At 40.1% G+C, this 18999-nt stretch overlaps 1 protein-coding gene across 1 annotated transcript in view; it reads left to right on the top strand.

The window, feature by feature from the left end:
• Window positions 1-11264: 11264 nt before the first annotated feature.
• Window positions 11265-18999, top strand: part of LOC121319277 (nucleolar protein 4-like) — a 74810-nt gene continuing 67075 nt past the window's right edge. The window contains exon 1 of the mRNA XM_041256538.1: window positions 11265-11754. Within this exon, the coding sequence (XP_041112472.1) occupies window positions 11413-11754 (342 nt within the window). The 5' untranslated portion in view covers window positions 11265-11412. The remainder of the gene's footprint in view (window positions 11755-18999) is intronic.

Raw genomic sequence — 18999 nt, 5'->3', positions numbered from 1 at the left:
CATCTGTAAAGTGGAAATCATATTCACTGTCTTAACACCTTGGATGTTGGGACCTGGTGTTTTTAGAACCTTTCTAGATGATCTTTTTTATATATATAATAGTTCCTAAATACGTTACTATATTAAGACTAACATTAACAAAAACAAAGTATTTGAACAGGTGGTGAAAAACAGATTGTGGGCAAAATGAGATCCAGACAAAAGTTTGTGGGCAAAAATATAAATGTAAATTTTTGCTTTAACACAAACACTCATTGTAAAACTTAAACAGTTAACACACCTAAATGCAAGCTTTTCATCCAGAAAGTGTTAAGAAGCACCCTCTTGCATCAGTGGCTGACCACATGCCTTTGGATTGAGTGCTCTTTTCTGGCACTTACATAAATTCCCCAGCTCAGTGTATATATTCATGGTGTTCATTATGGGACCTGAGGTTTAGTCACCAAACACTGTGGCCTCAAACGTTTTATCTCTGCGTATATGCAGGAAGGGAGTCCTTATGAAGGAAGTGGGGGTGGGGGAGGAGGGGTGCCTGTACAGCCTGGCTACCCATGAGTAACGATACATTATTTATGGTTTAACAACACATAGAGGGCTGTGGGAATTCAATTTTTTCTTCATTAAAGCAAGCTCTCATTTCTAAAATAATTGTACTTTTAAAGACACAGTTTTATTCAAAGCTGTATACCCATGTTTTAACTGTGTGTGTGTGTGTGTGTGTGGTCATATTGAAATCTGAGAATATATTTTGTTTCCATCTACTGTTTTAGCAACGAGTCATAAACCATACACGTAGTATTGAAACTGAAGAATTCTGAATTCATTACAGAACTCAGGAGCAGATTCAATCAAACAACACAAAGGCACCTGATGCTACTTTTTGGTTCTGTTCACCCAACCCCCTGGTACAGGGCTTCTCTGAACTCCTCACTGCAGCAGCAAGAATGCCAACAATGCCGTGAATGTTGCCAAACAAGGAAAAAATGCGGGAGGCGTACCCAACATTTGGATTTGGTTGGTGTTTAATTACATGCTGAACACACAAGAGAAGACTATTCATCTTTCCTTTGGGAACAACCAGCACACAACCCAAAGCCTTATGACAGCGCCCCCTGCTGTACATCCATTCCACTGTGGAAGACATCTCTTTCCTCTGTGATAAAATCACACGTCTTACGCTGCCTGGTAGCACTAACCATCTGTTTATTTTAGACCGCATTACTGAACACTGGTTGTTGTGATGGCCTCATTGAACACATCACATTGGTAGCAGGTCTCAGTTATAAACACTCTGCTTGTCGTTTATTTTTAGTTCAGCTTTTCACAATTTTCCAGATGTAGGGGTTTATTGACTATTTCAATTGCATACTTTTTTGTGTTTTTTTTATCTCCTACAGTGGTGTTAAATGTACATTCAGATTGAATTCCTTGCTGTATCCCTCCATTCTGTGTTATTAGACTGCAACTATGTTGACGGTCCGAATATCTACATTCTCCAAACAGCTGACCACTTGCATCAGAAGGAGGTTACATCTTAACGCTTTGTACTAGCCTGGAAGAAAAACCTTAAGAGAATTGCTTCTAAAAAGAGTACCAGGGTAAACACATATCAGAGTTCTGTATTTAAAGCATAGTAACACATAGACAGTACTGATAAAACACAGCAACAAAAAAAGCACACTTTAAAAAAAAAACAAATTATTGCTCCTAGACCCTGCAGGTCAGCTTCCAATTGTGTACTAAAGAGAGGCCTTTCTGCTGACTTTCAGTAGGGGGCGCCAGTTGACAAAAAGAAAAACAGTTCCAGAGTGGTGAACAGCCCCACACTGATTTTGACATAATATTTGTTTCCCAGACAACCCAGAATTAAAATTAATTTAAAATGACAGACTAGAGAGACACAGAGGCTACCGTTGACACGCTACTCAGGTGAACACGAGCAGACTTGCACAAATACAAGTATAGTGAAAATAATAAATACACAAATGCCAAACCAAATACAGTGAAAATGCAACTAACAAACCAAAAACTGGCCTACAGGAGGCTGGGGGCTGCCTCCACTAAAAGGAGGGTCACACTCCAAGAACCGCTCTGCTACACACACTCAAATTAACTTTGGTGCGGTTGGACTCCCCAAAATAAATCCCTGTTTTACAGCTGTGGTTATCCAGCTCCTTTTTCAAAGGCATGTGGCCAGGGTCTCTATTGTTTTAAAGGCTTACTTGCTATTCCAGCCAAAAAATGTCACCTCGGCCACTTCGGACAGCTGAATTTCAGAAACAAGTGCATTTTAAAAATGACCACTAGGGGCATGCAACTGTAATTTCTGACCACTGCAACATTCCAGGTTGATGCTAAGTGACAGGTAATTGAAAGCATTGGTAGATGGAGCTGCAGGGAACTATGAAGAGTGCTCCTTATTTTATGTAACCTTTACCTAACCACGAAGCCCCTTTTGTTTGTTAACCACTTACTGTGCAGACGTTCATGTCACGCAGGGTATTTAATATTAGATTCTGATGTTACCTTTGTGTGCTTATGAATATACTGATGTACACAAAGAGCATCCTGGCCAATCTAATTAAATAAGGCCACACTTCAAAATAAAATCACGTTGCAGGGTGATGCTGACTAAGGGGTTAATATGAGTAAGTGTGGATGTGTCACAGATAGATATTTACTTCAATTCATTGTGTGCTAATTTGTTCGGAACTGGATTTGAATTAATGCCGCTTCTTAGAAATAACTATCAGACTTGTTTCTCCCAGTTGGACTGCGATATTGTACACTAATCTTGTGTCCTTGAGCTGGCTTTAACATAGGAATAATAATACAGACCTCTAAAGGATGCGGCTAGAAAGAGGTTTGAAGAATGAGCCATATTGTAATAGAAACGTAAGGGAAAACCTTTTACTCTGACTGTTTTCAAGGTAATGAATATAATAGAGACATGTATGGCTAAAGCCACAAATAAAATCTCTGTTTTTTTATTTATGACGCCATTACCTTTGTACCGCACATCTATGCATACAGATAATACATAATACAAATAGAAGAGGGCAAATGTATGAACATCTTTTCAATGTAATTTATCATTATGGCTGAATATTTCCTGCTGGTTTACAATAGTGGCAGCCTATATGCCTTTCTATATGTTGATTCCTAGAGCTGCAGTTCACAAAGCACTGCAGTGCCATTAATACAAGACATGCAGTACAGTTCTAGTACAAAAATAACACTGGATCAGTCACACGATAGTTAAGAACCAGAGCTGGACTATTACTGCACTAGTACTCTGTTATATGTGTCTCACAGTATTCATATGGTGCCACCCACGTGATTGTGGCAGGCTTATCTATGGGGGATTGGTGTAGTTCAGATGCACGGCCGGATGATACAGCTTCAACATGAGTTCAGTAGTCCTTGGAGGCAGAGGGGCAGCCGAGCCAAAGAGCAGGTAAAACCCGGAGGGATGGAAATTAATTGCTCACTCCCATCTCGCTAGCTGGGATGAAAATGCTGCTGATATGAAATACTGAGCCTGCAATCCAAGCACAGAAAACATAGCATGGGCTTTTGCTGTTGGAGAGCTATCATTTGCCACCCAGGTTTAAAGTTGTACATAACAATTACATTGTATTGCTGTCCTGCAAACCTTCATAAGGGTTACACATATTAAACCTTACTGAGAAATGAAGAATGTGTAACGCAGTAACAGAGAACTGGGGAGAGACAACAGCACTGAGTACCAATTCATTGTTCGTTATTCCAGTAATCAGCTGCCGTGTGTGTGAGCATGTGTCAGGCCTGCCCTGCAAGGTCAACTGGGGTCAGCTGGGGTCAAAGGGCATTGATGTCAATAAGCCTGGTCACCCAGGGTCATCTTTAGGAATGAACTGTGACACATTGTGTAGTAGTCTTAGTGAACTGGTGATAGGGAAATCATGCATTACAGGAAATGAATGGAGGAAGAGGACAGGGGGCATTAGGGAGACACTCAGGACTAGCAACAGTATTAATAAACTCATTTTAGCAATGTATTTATATTGATAAAATCCCAATGGAATAATAAGAACTCACAAAATAGGAAAATAAAGCCGGGCCTCGACAGCAGCATCTCCCATGCTGACCAGCTGGCCCCCAACCTTGCAAAGCAGCTGAGTTGGAATGAGATCCCAATTCAAGGTGATAAGGCTTGGGGCTCACGATGTATATAAATAGTGTATAAGAGGACCTGGAGGTTCGGGTGACTTTGTAAACCTTCACTGCTTTTTAACGTCAACATCCCTGATCTCCTTGCTCTAAAAAACTGATCCATTTATATTCCCCAAAGCAGCTATTTACTGCATTTTCTGCACCAATCAGCCACACTGTATAGTTGATGCAGACATGTTTTTAATGGCCCTCTAGCATTGCTAGACTACAAGACAAAGTATCCCTCAATAGAGAGGGGGGTTATGAATATACCTAAATCTCAATACAATGTGTACTCTGAATTCCCGGTACAATACATATACAAATGAGGGTTCTAAGTGATGCGTTACTTTGTATGATGTCTAATAAAAGGTATGTATATCACTTAAGGAAGAATGGCGATTCTTCAATACACAATATAGAAGTTCAGCCTTCTTATTCTAAAAGACTGCCACATCATGTCTTTTTACATTGCAGCATTCTGATTGCTAACATGCTGGTGACTATTGTGTATTTCTGGTCACCTCGTGCAGCTTTTCTATTAATTATTCAGATATTTCAATGACTCAATGAGCTCTCCTGTGGCGCTATCTTCAAACGGATCGCTTTGTCAAAAGTGTTAGCACGGCTTCTGGGAAGCAATGTTTTCTGGGGCTGTTGTTTTTTCTTCCTGATTTTATTTATTTATGTATTTAAGGAGTGAGCTGTAACAAACGACAGAGTTGTATGAATTGACCATATTTAGCTATTCCACAAACAGGAACAAAATATGGTTACAGATGTTAAAAGTTATTTTTTTTAAGGCTTGAGGTTCCTAAAACAATGTTTTCCACCTGTTAAACCCAATTTCAATTGTGTGATAGATAAACCAAACACCGTTGGAAGTTACGCGTCCTGTTGTTTCTATGTATCTATTTCTTTGTGCGTCGTTTGTGTGTGTGTGTGTGTGTGTGGGGGGGGGGGGGGGGGGGGGGGGGGGGGGCTTGGAGAGTGTCACACAGGGAACTCTTGTTCGGTCGGTGAAAGACAGGATGGATGCCTGCAATAATTAGCCAGCAACAAAACCCCTTCCAGCACACTGCAGCCATAGCAACAGAGAGATCTGCTGCCCCAGCATGGGCCTGCTGCAACACATTAGTGAGGGAACAGAATTAAACCAGGACTTGAGCATTGCTCCAGCACAGCCTGTCCATTACTGCTCTTAGCTTGTCGGCCAAATTAACGTCAATTAATGGATGTGCTAATATTGTTATCTACTGGGGCTGCAGCTAGTAAAAGAAACTGAGAAAAAGGTTGTCCGGGGCGAATTTTTTTTTTTTTTTCCAACAACATAATATCCAACAGTTAATCTGTTAGCTTGAGGTGAAATGTTGTTTTGGGTGAGAAAGAAAAGGTGGAAAACATGTGTTGTTAATAATCCTCTGCTCTGATAGACAACATAAATGCTGTAAACGTTTAGTGTGACTTGGGAATTGGATGCTCCTGCAATAAGCTTCCTAGCAGTTGATATTTCAACAGCAAAATCACTTATATACAGTGCAAGGAATATAAAGGGTTAACTGCAAATGGTTGACATATTTTTGCTTGGCTGGAGGGCTGGAGAACAAAGCTTTGTTGGGTTGATTTTGAAACTTAGTTTCACTTCCCATAATGCAGTGTTATTTTTGAATCACTCCGTTATGTGGAGAATCTCTGTTCTTTTCATGCTTAACGGCTATTACAACATTTGTGGTCCTGCAGATATGAAGGAGAAGCTGCAAGTCTCCCAAAATATCTTTTACACTTTTAACACCATCAAGCCCTTTCATTTCCACCTTGGGTCTTAGCTTGGGGATGCAATTTGAAAAACATCCCTAGCATATTATATTTACAAAAATGAATTTCTCTAGACGATTCAAAACAAGAGCTAAGAGACAAACCATGTCTACAGCAATAAACACAATTAACAGATTATTCCGTTATCAGTCATCTTATTACATGACCCAATATTGGACAGGACCACCTTTGCAACAATCATAAACCTGGCATAAAACCCAAAAGATGCCTGATGGCGCCCATTCCTGTGGAAGTACTGCCCTTAACTCGATCACTGAGGTAAGCAGAGGGTAGTATTCATGAATTCAGTTTAACACACAGAAACTGGTGGACTGAGACCGGGGATTGTTCTGACAAAGGATGAAAGCTGAAATCTGTCCCATGATGCACCTCAAACCTCAATTGCGCATTATACCAGCATGATCATCTTGAAAGATACCCTGTCTGTTTGTGGACTACCTTCAGATTCACACAGGGACATAACTGAGTCTTCCAGGGAAATCACACGACCCAGTCTAGTTTGCATATCCAAAAGATGTAGGCTAATAAACAGCCCAGTATGCATGTAACTTTTATTAAAGGATTGGGCGAAGCAAAAGTAATCAATAAAGGACTGCGGCATTTAATGTGTATCGTCAGGGCACAGTGCACAATACATAGATATATAATACTGGTACAAAAGCTTCCCAAGGTGATCAGTGCTACTCCCCAAAATTCTGTGCCTTTCCATTAATACCAATACTTCGGTTCTATGTCTTGACGAACTTTCCTTCCCTTTTTGTCCCCCTGTACATTAAGGGCTAGTTTCTGATATGAAGTGAAATGAAAAAACGCCTTTTACAATTCCAAAGAGAACAAGAAATAACTTCAGACGATACACAAGCCTCTGAATTAAAATCCTGCGTGGTTTAGTTCTGGTTTGGTAATTTTATAAAGTGCATTTTTACCATCTAAAAAAATGTTCTAATTATGATTTTGCGTAAATAGCATTGAGAATCGAGCCCTAAGTATTTTTAAGTGTATTATTTTACATGACCCAAGTCTGAATCAAATCCATGTGCAGTAAGTACACATGCTGACACAAAATATCGTTTAATAGAAGCTGATGTGGCTGTATAAAAGCACCATTTCATTGTCCCTGTTGTATCAGCTAATTTTAACCAATAGAATTTGAATGATTCAGGAAACAGAAGTCAGGCGATTACTGAACTTTGTAGAAAAAAAAAACAGTTAATTTTCCTCGGGTCAAGGAATGAAAGCATAAGGAAGTGAAAATGTTAAACAAATCACACGGTGGGATAATTAGGGTGACTGGAAACCCAGCGTTATTAAAAAGTCAGGATTAATGTATTATGTTTTTCTGATAAACATTATTCACTCTTTCAGCACTAAATAACTTCACAGAAAATTAACCCTTAGATGAGAACGAATGACATAATTCCACTGTCTTTTACTGACAACAAACACAAAAGGTTTCAATGATCAAAAAATTTGAAATAAATGTACTGTTTCTGTTTTTTGTTTTTTTAGACTGTGATAGCTAAATTGTTGAGTTGTTCTTTTAAAAAATATAAAGGTTTGAAATCTGTTCCCCCCTAGAATCGATTCTTTGACCCTGCTTTGTTCAGCTGTTACTTTCTGCTCAGAGTACCAGTACCATTTTCTTCCAGTGCACATGTTTTTCAACACAACTGTGCTTCATTCCACAGTGATTACTGTCCCATTTTGACAAGAACTCACCTTCAGTAACTGTCATCCTTACATCCATTTACAACTATCATGTTCTGTCTTCACCAATTATAGACATTTTTCTTTTATGAGACAGCTAATTAATCCCATTTACAGAGTTGCCACATTTATAATGAGAGCTCTAAATGGGGTGTTCTAAATGTAGTAAATGCAAAGAAATAACCCCTTCTCAACCCTAACCCTAACCCTAACTACTGCTACTAAACTCCTCATAGGTGAGCATTACCAAAGGATTAAAAACGAAGTTAAATCCATTTATGGTTTCTCCTTTTGTTCATTTAATTTCACTTGTCTGAATTAGAGTAAAAGACTTAAATGGCTTGCATGTTTCTTCTGTTGCAATTTCTAAAGCTTTAATAAGGCCCCATTCAGTGTTTTGTGTTCCTCAAGCCCTTTGCTTAGCCGGTGAAGCTGGGGAGCAATGCAGATATTATTGAGGCGCAGTGGAAAGAAAGAACTCAGCAGCCCAGCTGGCTTCAGGCAGGCGCTGTCATCCCTCTGCCAGGCAGTCGAACTCCACAATGCTGGCTGGAAGACAACGACCCATCCACAGACCAGGAGAGGAATCACACATCCAAAATATATCTCAGGAATCACTGTCAAACAAGCACTGGGGCACATAGTTTTGGGCATTTGTTGTCCATTTTACTCCCTCAGCTTACAAAAGCCCTGAAAATATAAACACCCCCTCCTTTAAATACACGCAGAAGGTTTCAAGCAAGCTTTTCACAAATATTCATTTACATACAAGGAAAAATGACTGGAAGGATTTTGGTCTTTTTTATTTAATTTTTTTTCTGCAATGGACTATAAAGACTGGTATGAAATCATTTGTATCTTTCATGATACTTATTAGTGGATAGTGCAGAAGGTGACCTCTATACATACACAGTATTACCACATTAAGCAAGGAGGCAGCAGGTTTAAAAGGCAAGACCAGGGTTGTTCTATCACGGTCCTGGAGAGTCATTCCACTTCAGGTTTAACAGGTTAAATAATATAATTAACTACTACAAGGTCTGGATGGAGGTTTAATTGGTTCAATTAAACAATTCAGAAAAGGGTTGGAACAAAGACCAGGAGTGGAAGGGCTAACTTTGGACACCCCTGCGCAAGGCCATGGACAAACTGAAACTGCATCACATCTGTGAACTCATTTTGAACAAGTGGCACGGCTTTTGAAATAAAAAATACCAATCAGGACTGTATATTAACCAGTGACCTCTGTTTCGGTTGCCAAGACAACCTCCTCTTGCACCTGCTGTACTAAGCAACATTACCTACCAATGTGTGGCAGCACAAAGACCAGTATTGTATTCTCTTTCAAGATCAGCAACTCATCTTTACCGGGATTTGAACCACGCTTGCATGACTGGCACTGCACTCTAGGTGGCAGCTCATTTGTTAGGTGAACCTACTTTTTGATGGTTCGTTTTTGCAATTGTTTTTCACGTGTTTCTTTGTTTTTTCATTATTTCCGACTTTTGCAATATCTAAGAAATGCAGGGAAGGGTGGTTTATACAGTTAGCGTTAAATTACTGTACTAGTGTTTTAGTTTTAGTTTAAAAACCTTGCTTTTTTGGATGCAAATGTGAGCTCTCTTCCTGTCGATTCATTAAAACAATGTCTTACACAGTCTCCAGTGCTTGGCAATGCAAATTATAATGCTTGACACACATTTCAATCCATCTCTACAAGGAGAATAATGTTACATGCTTGTATTTCATATATATATATATATATATATATATATATATATATATATATATATATATATATATATATATACTGCTGTGCAAAAGTTTTAGACATGTTGAATTGTTCTACTCTGATATACTATAAGCATTAACAGTTTCAAAGCCTCCACTAGTGTTTTCTACTATTATAACAACCTTGACTTGCATAAAGAAGGAAAAACATTGAGTGAAATAACTCGCATCACTTGATTTTCAAGGTGTGGTATCCGAAGCATAATCAACAAGTACAGAGAAACAGCATCTGTAATTGACAAACCCAGAACTGGAAGACAACAAAAAGCTGTCTAACAAGGATGAGCAATACTTGAAGATAATATCCTTAAGGAACAGAAAGAAGACAAGCATTGAATTGACCACACAACTGGCAGCAGGCACAAGTATCGTTGTCCATCCAATAACAGTACGAAGGTCACTGTTGAAATCAGGACTAAAGGATGTGTTGCAGTAAGAATGTCTCTGTTAAGAAAGGGGAACAAGACTAAAAGGCTAAAATAGACAAGAGAACACAGAAATTGGACTATGGAACAATGGTCAAGGGTGCTTTGGACAGTTGATTGACACCCTATGCTTCAGTTCTTCATTCACATTTTTAACAGCACACTTTCATTACTGTTTGGAACCGTTTTCACTGCTGAGTGGTGGGTTAAGCTGCTTACCGTGTCAGCCTGTGGGACAGGGCCAGGACGCGTTCCCAGTTTCCACCATCAGTCAGGTTAGCATGGGGGATGGGTAAACAAGAACCTGCCCGCTTTGCTCGCACCAGCTTGCCTTGAATAATTGATGTGTCTCGGGCAGGTGTTGCACACGCGCGCCTCTTAACTCGTTCTGCAAATTAAAGCGCACATAAATTGTTCGAATGCACCATATGCATTTAAACCATAGAATGTTTCCTGAAAGAAACAGTTTGCAATATAGTCGGAAATATCTGTTTCTAAAATTTAAAAGTGTATTAAGGTGACTCTCCGATATTCTCTGCGCTCTCGTTTGGCATTTGTATTAATATTGCATGCAGTTTAGAATTGACCTTTCCCCTAGCACCGTTTTTGAGGGGTGTTCAGTTTAACAATAAGCGATTTTGTCTGAGAGTAATGATCCGTAGGCTCTTTTGCTCAAACATCTTATAGTTTAATTGGGTTGCTTGATCAAGGAAACGTGAAAACGAAGCCTGTTCTCTTAATATGAGGACACCCCTATCATACCAGTGAACACGCAGACAGCGTATCTTTGTGCGGGACAGCTCGCTTTTTTATTTGAGTAGGTTAGAAATTTAGGTTACACTTCCTGTTACAATTTTATTTTTGGTTATTGTAATCATTCGAAATGGTGTGGGCAGCAGAATATGACTACAACAGAATTGGAGCTGTTGTCTTATTCCCTTGGTCAATATTTTAAAAATAACAGAGTTCCTTATTCGAATCGGCTTTCATGTTCAGTTGTACGGCTGGTACCTTTTTTTTCACAGCTCTGGTTTCATTCAAACAGGTGGGGCTGTGCGATTAATGTTATGCACCAAAGCTAAGCCGATTTTCTGTTGTATGGCATAGGACATATGATATTTTGAGGGGCGCAGAGTTGTAAATAACTAGTCCGTGCGTTCATGAATAAAGGTCTTGTTTTGTTTTTAAAATTTGAGATCTTGAATATTTCTCAGACCTGTTTTTTACATACAGGTGGAAGATTGCCCTCTTGTAGGACAGCCCCCTTTTCTTACATCGGAGGATGTGAGCGGCTGACATTTGTGTTGCGTTTTGGGACAGGAGGATCGCTATTGCAAACAGGTGTGATATAGGAACCAGAGCCGCTTCTTGTTTTGAGGGTATTTTGTTTTAGATTAGAATGGTGATTATATTGCCTGCACGGATATAAAGCACACACACACACATATATTTTAAATCCATGTCTACGAAAATAACGTTGGATTTAATAAGGAGAAGTCCCGTCTCCGATCGAGATATGTTTAGAGAATTTCAGGATTGGTGTCTTAGGACTTACGGGGACTCGGGTAAAACAAAGACTGTCACCCGGCGAAAATACAACAGGATTCTGCAAACACTTCTCCAGGGCGAAGAATCCGGCGACAGTGGCTTCATTGAAAACAACCACGTCGACGCCAAATTTAAATTCTGGGTGAAATCTAAAGGCTTTCAGGTCGGAAGCAATGCTGCTGCCACCAGTCACAGTGAACAGAAGAAGGGGGCATCTGGAAAGCCTGTGCTGTATGTCCCTGTTAAAGCAACGGTTAGTCTGCTCTTCATAATATATGTCGTGCATTTCTGCGTAACGCTGAATAATCATACGTATTGTTGTGTTTGTGTTGATGGAGTTTGACTGTGCCTAGCGTCACCCTTCGTGGTTCACCATCTGTGTGTTATTGTAACTTTCTTCATATCCAACAAGACTGCCGACTCGTCCCACTACCGCGTCCGTCACCCAATACCTGCTTTTGTGTTGAGAAATCTACCCGCAGCTTCTGCAGTGTGCATTTGTTTCATTTTCAAGAGCGATCCGTAATAGATCGGCAAACTGGGGCACTTCAATTCTCTGCTTCCCGTAATAATATAGTGTACTATATGTTTTTGCTGTGGGACTGTGGATAATGTGTCTACAGTAGAACAGTATGTGGATGTGTTGTGGGACCGATGAATTGCCTTGGTGAACGAAGATGAAAGATTGAAGCACTGTCGCCTTGTTTAGTCGATCGGTACTATGGACGATTTTTAAAGAGGTTTTTTTTCTGTTCTTGTCTTTATTGGTGATTAGAAATAGTATTATTTTAAAAGGTCTGAGGATCACCTGGACACTTAACTTCTCAGGTTTGTGATTATAAAACATAATACCAAAACAATCTTTCATCTATTATTATTATTATTATTATTATTATTATTATTATTATTATTATTATTATTATTATTATTTAAATACACAGTACCAACATTATTCAGCAGATTTTACTTTATAACTACTTTAGAAATAATGCCCCTTGAATACAGGGCAGTATGAAGATACAGGGCTGCCATATTGAGTAATATACCTTTGGCAGGCATTTCTAGAATTTTGGATAGGTGGGGATAAGGTATAGCTACCATCCACGTATTTTTTTTTCCTTTGTGGAATTAGTAAGCTCATAAATGCAGAATTAATTTTAAAAGGTACATTTCAGCAGTAATAATATTGCAGTTTTGTAGTTGAACTGTGTAGTGTGTTCATTTGGTTTCCACTTAGCTTGGCCATGACCACATTGTGTCACTACCCCTAAATTTTCAGGTCCAGACCACTGTGTCAGAGTTAAATGGCATGTTTCACAGAACTCGATTTGCACTAATCTTGCATCTAATTGGGCTCAGAGAAACCAACCAAAAAGAGTTTAACTAGGTGACAAGTTCTTTCTAACAGCCCTTTCAGCTGTATTTAAATGGACATCTAACTAGTCAGACTAAGAAAAATAGCATTTCCTTTCCTCGTCAGGAGTTCTTGAGCAGTCAGCGGGTAAATCCTGTACCATTATCAGATGGGAGACCAGCGCAAAGACACTTTTAAACTGTTCACACGTAAAGTGTGGTCTCAACTGATTTGTTTTACAGGACATTACTTTCTGTGTAGAGCTGCAGTGTCTTTCAGAGTAAATGTTAGGAATGAGAAATAGGCTGCAACAAGCTAACAGTACTTTCATGTTTAATCTTAAAGTTTTTGGATTATGGTGACCTGCATTTCCTAGACAAATGTTTAGCATACTTGCTTGGCCCCACAAATCACAAGTAGTAAACAAGTAGTGATTGCTGTTTGGGCAGGTCATAGTGCCACCTTGTTTCTCCACAGTGCACCCAGCTATAACATTTAATGAAAACAAGAGGTGGAATTTTGGTTGGGCTAGCCTGTGTTACTTTTAACTCAGCCAAGATACTAATAAACTGGACATTGCCCGGTAGCTCTCATAGATGCACCCACTATCCTACTGTACAGGCATGCTTTATTCTCCCCTAGTGTAGCTGTCTCTGTGGAACCTGCGACAGTATTGCGGATCACATTTCAAATGCTCTTGGTGTAGGTTTGCTTGGCGCATCCAGGCGTTGCTCTGTATTGAATTGACCGGAAGGATGCAGTGATTCCTCAGAAGCTGTTCATGCTCAATAGGGGGATCCAGCTGGCTGAGCACCACTGAGCTGAGCGCTGCCTGTTGACACGCTGGGAGAGGGGGCTGGATTGACAGGCACTGGCTGGGGGAGGGGGGCAGTGAACCAGTGGCAGAACGTCGCTGCTTTTTCTGTGCCACTACCTGAACCGGTGGGGGGGGGATAGAAGTAATCAATCTAGAATCAGTCCTTTTGGGATAAAGGTATATCCCTTAAATAATTCATCTGGATTCCTCAGCTGGGTACTCATACTGACTTTATACCAGTATTGAAAAAATAAATCAAATAAAAAAAAATGAGAGGCCTTTTATTTTAGAAGAAACATCCCGCCCCAGTGCAGATAAAAAATCTGCATCTATTTTATTCATTTTTCTTGGATAATGGATCATGAGTGTCGCTCTGAACTAGCAGGGACCTCCATATTGAAATGCTCTACAGCAAAGTGTATTTTATGTAGACAATAAAGCAACAATTTCCTCCTTCCCCTGGTAGGATCAAGTAGATTAGGCAGCTGTTATGCTGACAGAATCCCCAATCTGTGACTCTACAGTACGAGTGTGATCAGCTGTCAGAGTAGAATACAGGTGCTTATCTACCTTCCCTCGGGTAGGTGAGGGGGTTGGGTGGGAGTGTGTGAGCTGTGCATACAAAAGCACTTACTATCATTGCCAGGGCTTCTACCGATGATCACTAATGGGGTGGGGGGCTTCAGTTTGTATTTGTGTCACCTATAGCTTTAAGTTTAACACATGCATGGTATAATATACTCGTGTCGAACTATAATGTTTCAATCCTAAGGTATTTATAATGCTTAAGATGTTGTTTGGGACCCACTAAGAAGCGTTTTTCCTTTTATTACGCCCCCTATTAGGAGGAACCACACGCTTGCGTGTAACAGCAGCGCTCATGTTAGGGCTTTGTTTGTTCATTTAGAGTAACAGCATTTTTCTGCAGACACAAAAAAAAGGAAAAGAAGCAACAGAAATGACAGCCTGGGGCAGTGCAAAGAAAAGCACTGGCCACGTCTTTCATCTCCTGCAAGCCACCCGTAGGGCTGCTCTGTGTTTGTATACTGTGTATCTCACTTCAAGAACAGCAGTGCTCCAGACAGCTGCAAGACGGACAACATTTAATTATATTGGGATGTTCTGAAGATGGAGAAAGGGCATTGGAGCTGGCTGAGTGTCGGAGAGGCACAAGTGGCCCTACATTTTTATTTCAGCAGCCTTGTCTGTTTAGAGCTGTATCAAGAAATTTCAGGCTGCCTATTGAAATGCATATGCTTTGACGATTACATAGCAGCATGCGCCTTTGCATTTAGCGTCAAACACATGAGTTGAGAAAATCAAACCTGTTCAGATAAGGATGTTTTGAAAATGGGTTAATAAAGACAGTCTTTGTATTTTATTTTTATTTTGCTTCTGCTGTAGTTTAAGTGTTAAACTGTTACTAGGTATTTGCCAAACATCCTGTACTGTTTTGCATAGCGGCTGAGATACAGACCAGTTGCAGTTCAATGGTATGGCACTTCACCAGACAACCTAATAAAATACTGACACACTTTGCTTGCTTCTCATTCCTAGGTATAAATGACCCCTGAAACGATAAAGTGGGGAGTGTAATGGTAACATTCAGTAAAGCGCACTAAGGCGTCGTTGAAAAGCACACAATGTTCACAATGCTATAAGAATGATATCAGTCTAGATTGTACACTGATTAAAATACAATTTAAAAAACGAGACTGGGTTAACCCTGAACATTTAACTTAAGGGGAGAGAGGTCCCCTCTTTTTAGTTCTGTGTATTATTCTGCATGGATAGTTTTCTCCATAGACTCCTATGTCAGGGAAGCTATGAGTTTTTCAAACGATCCTGGTTGCTGGTAATGGAAGTAATTGAAGGTGTGGTAAATCACTAAGAGTAGAATGAGTGTGATAAGCTTATTAGACACAACTGGTATCTGTGCTTCTCTTAGCTTGGGAGAACCCTGAAAGGGTGTAATATGAACCCTGATGGGCTTCTTGTCCATCGAAGTTCCTCTTAGAGTTCACCACCGGCCGGGCCAGTGGAATTGCTCTTTCAGCCCTTCCGGTGGGGCTCCTTCTTCTTTCACAGTGGAAGGGTATGAAATGCTTTATTGGGTTATTGGGTTGCTGCATTGATGATGGAGAGGTCCTCGTGATTAATCGCAGTGCATGTTTTGCTGTGTCACTTAGATGCATTGCTCCCCTGCAGGTGCCCCACTCCTATAGTGACGGGTGGCATTGCTGCATATTTGGATCCAAACCGTTACCTACAACTGAATGGATGGGAAAACACCATGTTCAAAACTTTATAGACAATCATTTAAAAAAAAAAAAAAAAAAAGACTGTAAATAGATACAATGGCAAACCGGCGCCTTGACTTCAACCATTTCCCAATTGCATTAGAGAATTAAAGTTCAAACCCACGCAACAAAATGGTGGCTATGGTAGACTTCAGTCAATGGTTAATTTGCTTAGCAACAGAAAGGACTTCCCATATTGATTTGTAACTGTCAGGTAAAGCAGCTTTGTGTGAGAGATGAGACTATTATAGAGGGGAAGTCCCTTCATCCAACACCTTTGAACTGTTGAGTTTTCATTGAAGCTGCAGTATTCCCAGGACGCACCAAGTGTGCCAGGGAGAGTTAGGGTTGGCATTATTTTAGAGTAGAGGTGTGAAACTCAGGGGGTCTCATTACATTTTATTAAGCATCTGTTGTTGTATGGATAGCCTGATTCTGTCCAACAGGGTATCTGGTCTGGAAACCACTAGGACCTAGAGGAAATCAGGCACAAGCTTCCTGACTTCTTAACACAGAGACACATACACACACACACACACACACACTCGCAAATCTTTCTACTTCACAAAGTTTTGATGTACTGTACAGCATCACTGAATACTGAGACGAGAGCAGTTCGGTTGCTCCCTTTTAACACAGAGCGCAAGTATTGGTATGAAATATCAGAGTTATTCTTCCATTTGTTTAGATGTGTAATTTGTTTGTTGCTGTCAGTACACCAGAATGTAACCAATACCCTGCCCCCCTGCAACACGACCCTAGTTTTGTGATAAAGCGGTGAGACACAGAACAGGAAGCAATGTTTAACATAACCTGATCCACACACATGAATGCGCGCAGTAGGCCTGAACTGGGGTTGTTAGAGTTGGGGTAGAAGGTCAAGAAACCAAGATTTCTTTTAACGATAAAATATTTCTTTTAACGATAACATCTCTGATATTGTGCTGTTAGATGGAAACAGAAACTGCCACAGGCCATCAAGAAACAGTTTCTAGGAGGCGGTAGCTTTGTCCAAAAGATAAGGCTGGTACTTTCCAAACCCAATCAAGCTTTGTCAGGGGCAAGGAAGTGGTATAGATATATCAGGAAAGGGCTTCCTCTGCAGTAGAAAAAGCAGCATGCTATTTTGTTATAAAGCCTGTAATTGCTGCTGGTTTCGTTATTAAAACTGAGAATGTTACAGGCAGAATCCTATATTTAGACAGTCAGCATCGTAAATGCAAGCCTACGGCACAGTGCAGACAGGTGCTCTGTCAAATCAATGCACATAGTCTATCCTTCCGTGCTTCCCTGTTTAGTCTTGGGGCTTTCTTAAGCAGAGACTGTCAGTTAAACCAAATTCTGTGGTGGGTTTGTTATCTGAACTACTTCGTCTCACTATACACTTGAACTGGTATGTTTCTGCACAGTGGCTTGCACGGTGCATGCAGCTCTGGGATCGCTTTCATTCCTGCTAGAGCAACATCTTCAGTGTCGCCATGGCGATAGCATACCCTTATCTTTATTTGTTGTGAAATTAGTGAGGGGGTTTTTGCCCCCCTCCCCTGCCTGCCCAAATTAGCAGACTGAGAGTGCTGCATTGCATGGCCTCATTAAAAATGGCAGCTTTCTTTTGCATTCCAAATGGAAATTCACTTGTCTCAGTAAAAGAAGCAGAAGGGATGGTAGCATCGTTCACATTGCACACACCCAACACACGCACACATCCACACGCACACACCCGCAGAGCAATGATTCTTCTAGTCTTGAAGGACCTGCCATTGATCACATCTTGGTAAACTAAAGTGTTGACAAAACTGAACCCCGCTGACCTGCTACAGACCTCCATTTTCTAGTTTATAAGTGTGGGTCTATATTTTGCTACACTTGTGCATTCTTATACCTGCATGGAGTATATTGGGTTTTTTTGTGCTTTGTCTCAAAGATACTAAGGCCTTCATAAAGGGTTGCTGTTTGTCACAGCTTTTTTTACAAAGTGTGCTGCTGTTGTTTGTGGACTCAAGCTGCTTTTTTTTAACAGTGGTTTTATTGGTCTGCAGCTTGACCACACTATGAAACAAAGGAAACGTGGTGCCCCTGGTGCAACAAAGGAACCAAAACTGAGTGTCCAAGAACGAAGACATCTGAAGTGTTCAGCAGTAAAGCCTCACCTTCAGGCATTAAATAGTATCTAAAAAATATTGTATTTGTAATTTTCAGGGAGTTACTATTGTTGTAACACTTTCTTTGAACCTTTTAATCACTTAATCACGTAGAGGTGCTCAATTAAATAATATAAAAAGGAAGAGTGCAATTTACTCATTTAGTCTTTTAATTGCTTTTGAAACCTAATGAGAGTTATCTGCTCATTATCAGAAAAGCCCACCTTTGAATAATGCAAGCATGCAGAATTAATTACAGTGCATGGCTGTGCTATGAAAAGCACAGCAGGTTTAATCTATGGCTCTTGACATGTTGATGGTACACATAGATATCTGAGCTAGCTAGCACACTTCACTGTACCCGAGCAGCTCCTCCATAATAAGAAGCCTTAAAATGTAGTCCAAAATAAATGTTCTACTGCAGGTCTGTAAACTGTGGCACTTCTCTTTATACAGCACAGTGTATTTGCCAAGACTCTGCCTGTGGCGTTCACTTATTCACAAACAGACCTGGTAAAAGGAATAGGCTGTATTGGACTGAGGCATTAGGGATTACCACCACAATGTTACATGACTGACCCTGTGCCCTGCTGTAGAATACTCTCAAAATCCATTTCAATAAGAGTCTGTTTGAGATCTTATTTATTAAGGGTTTAATTACCATACATTTGGAATGTGTCCCAAACAGATGACACCTTCACATCAATTCAATAGCCAATTACAATGTTTGCACTTGAATTAATGAGACTTATTATAAAGCGTCACGGAAAATAAAAATAAAATAATAACACAGAGAATATTATCTCCAGCCCCATAAAAAGACATTGCCTTGCAAGCATTTTTAACAACTGCTGTCTTAAAGCCTAGAGCTTACAGGTATCATAGA

Source organism: Polyodon spathula, chromosome 8, assembly GCF_017654505.1.
Source record: "Polyodon spathula isolate WHYD16114869_AA chromosome 8, ASM1765450v1, whole genome shotgun sequence".
Lineage (NCBI taxonomy): Eukaryota > Metazoa > Chordata > Actinopteri > Acipenseriformes > Polyodontidae > Polyodon > Polyodon spathula.
This window is presented reverse-complemented; position numbering and strand designations above follow the sequence as displayed.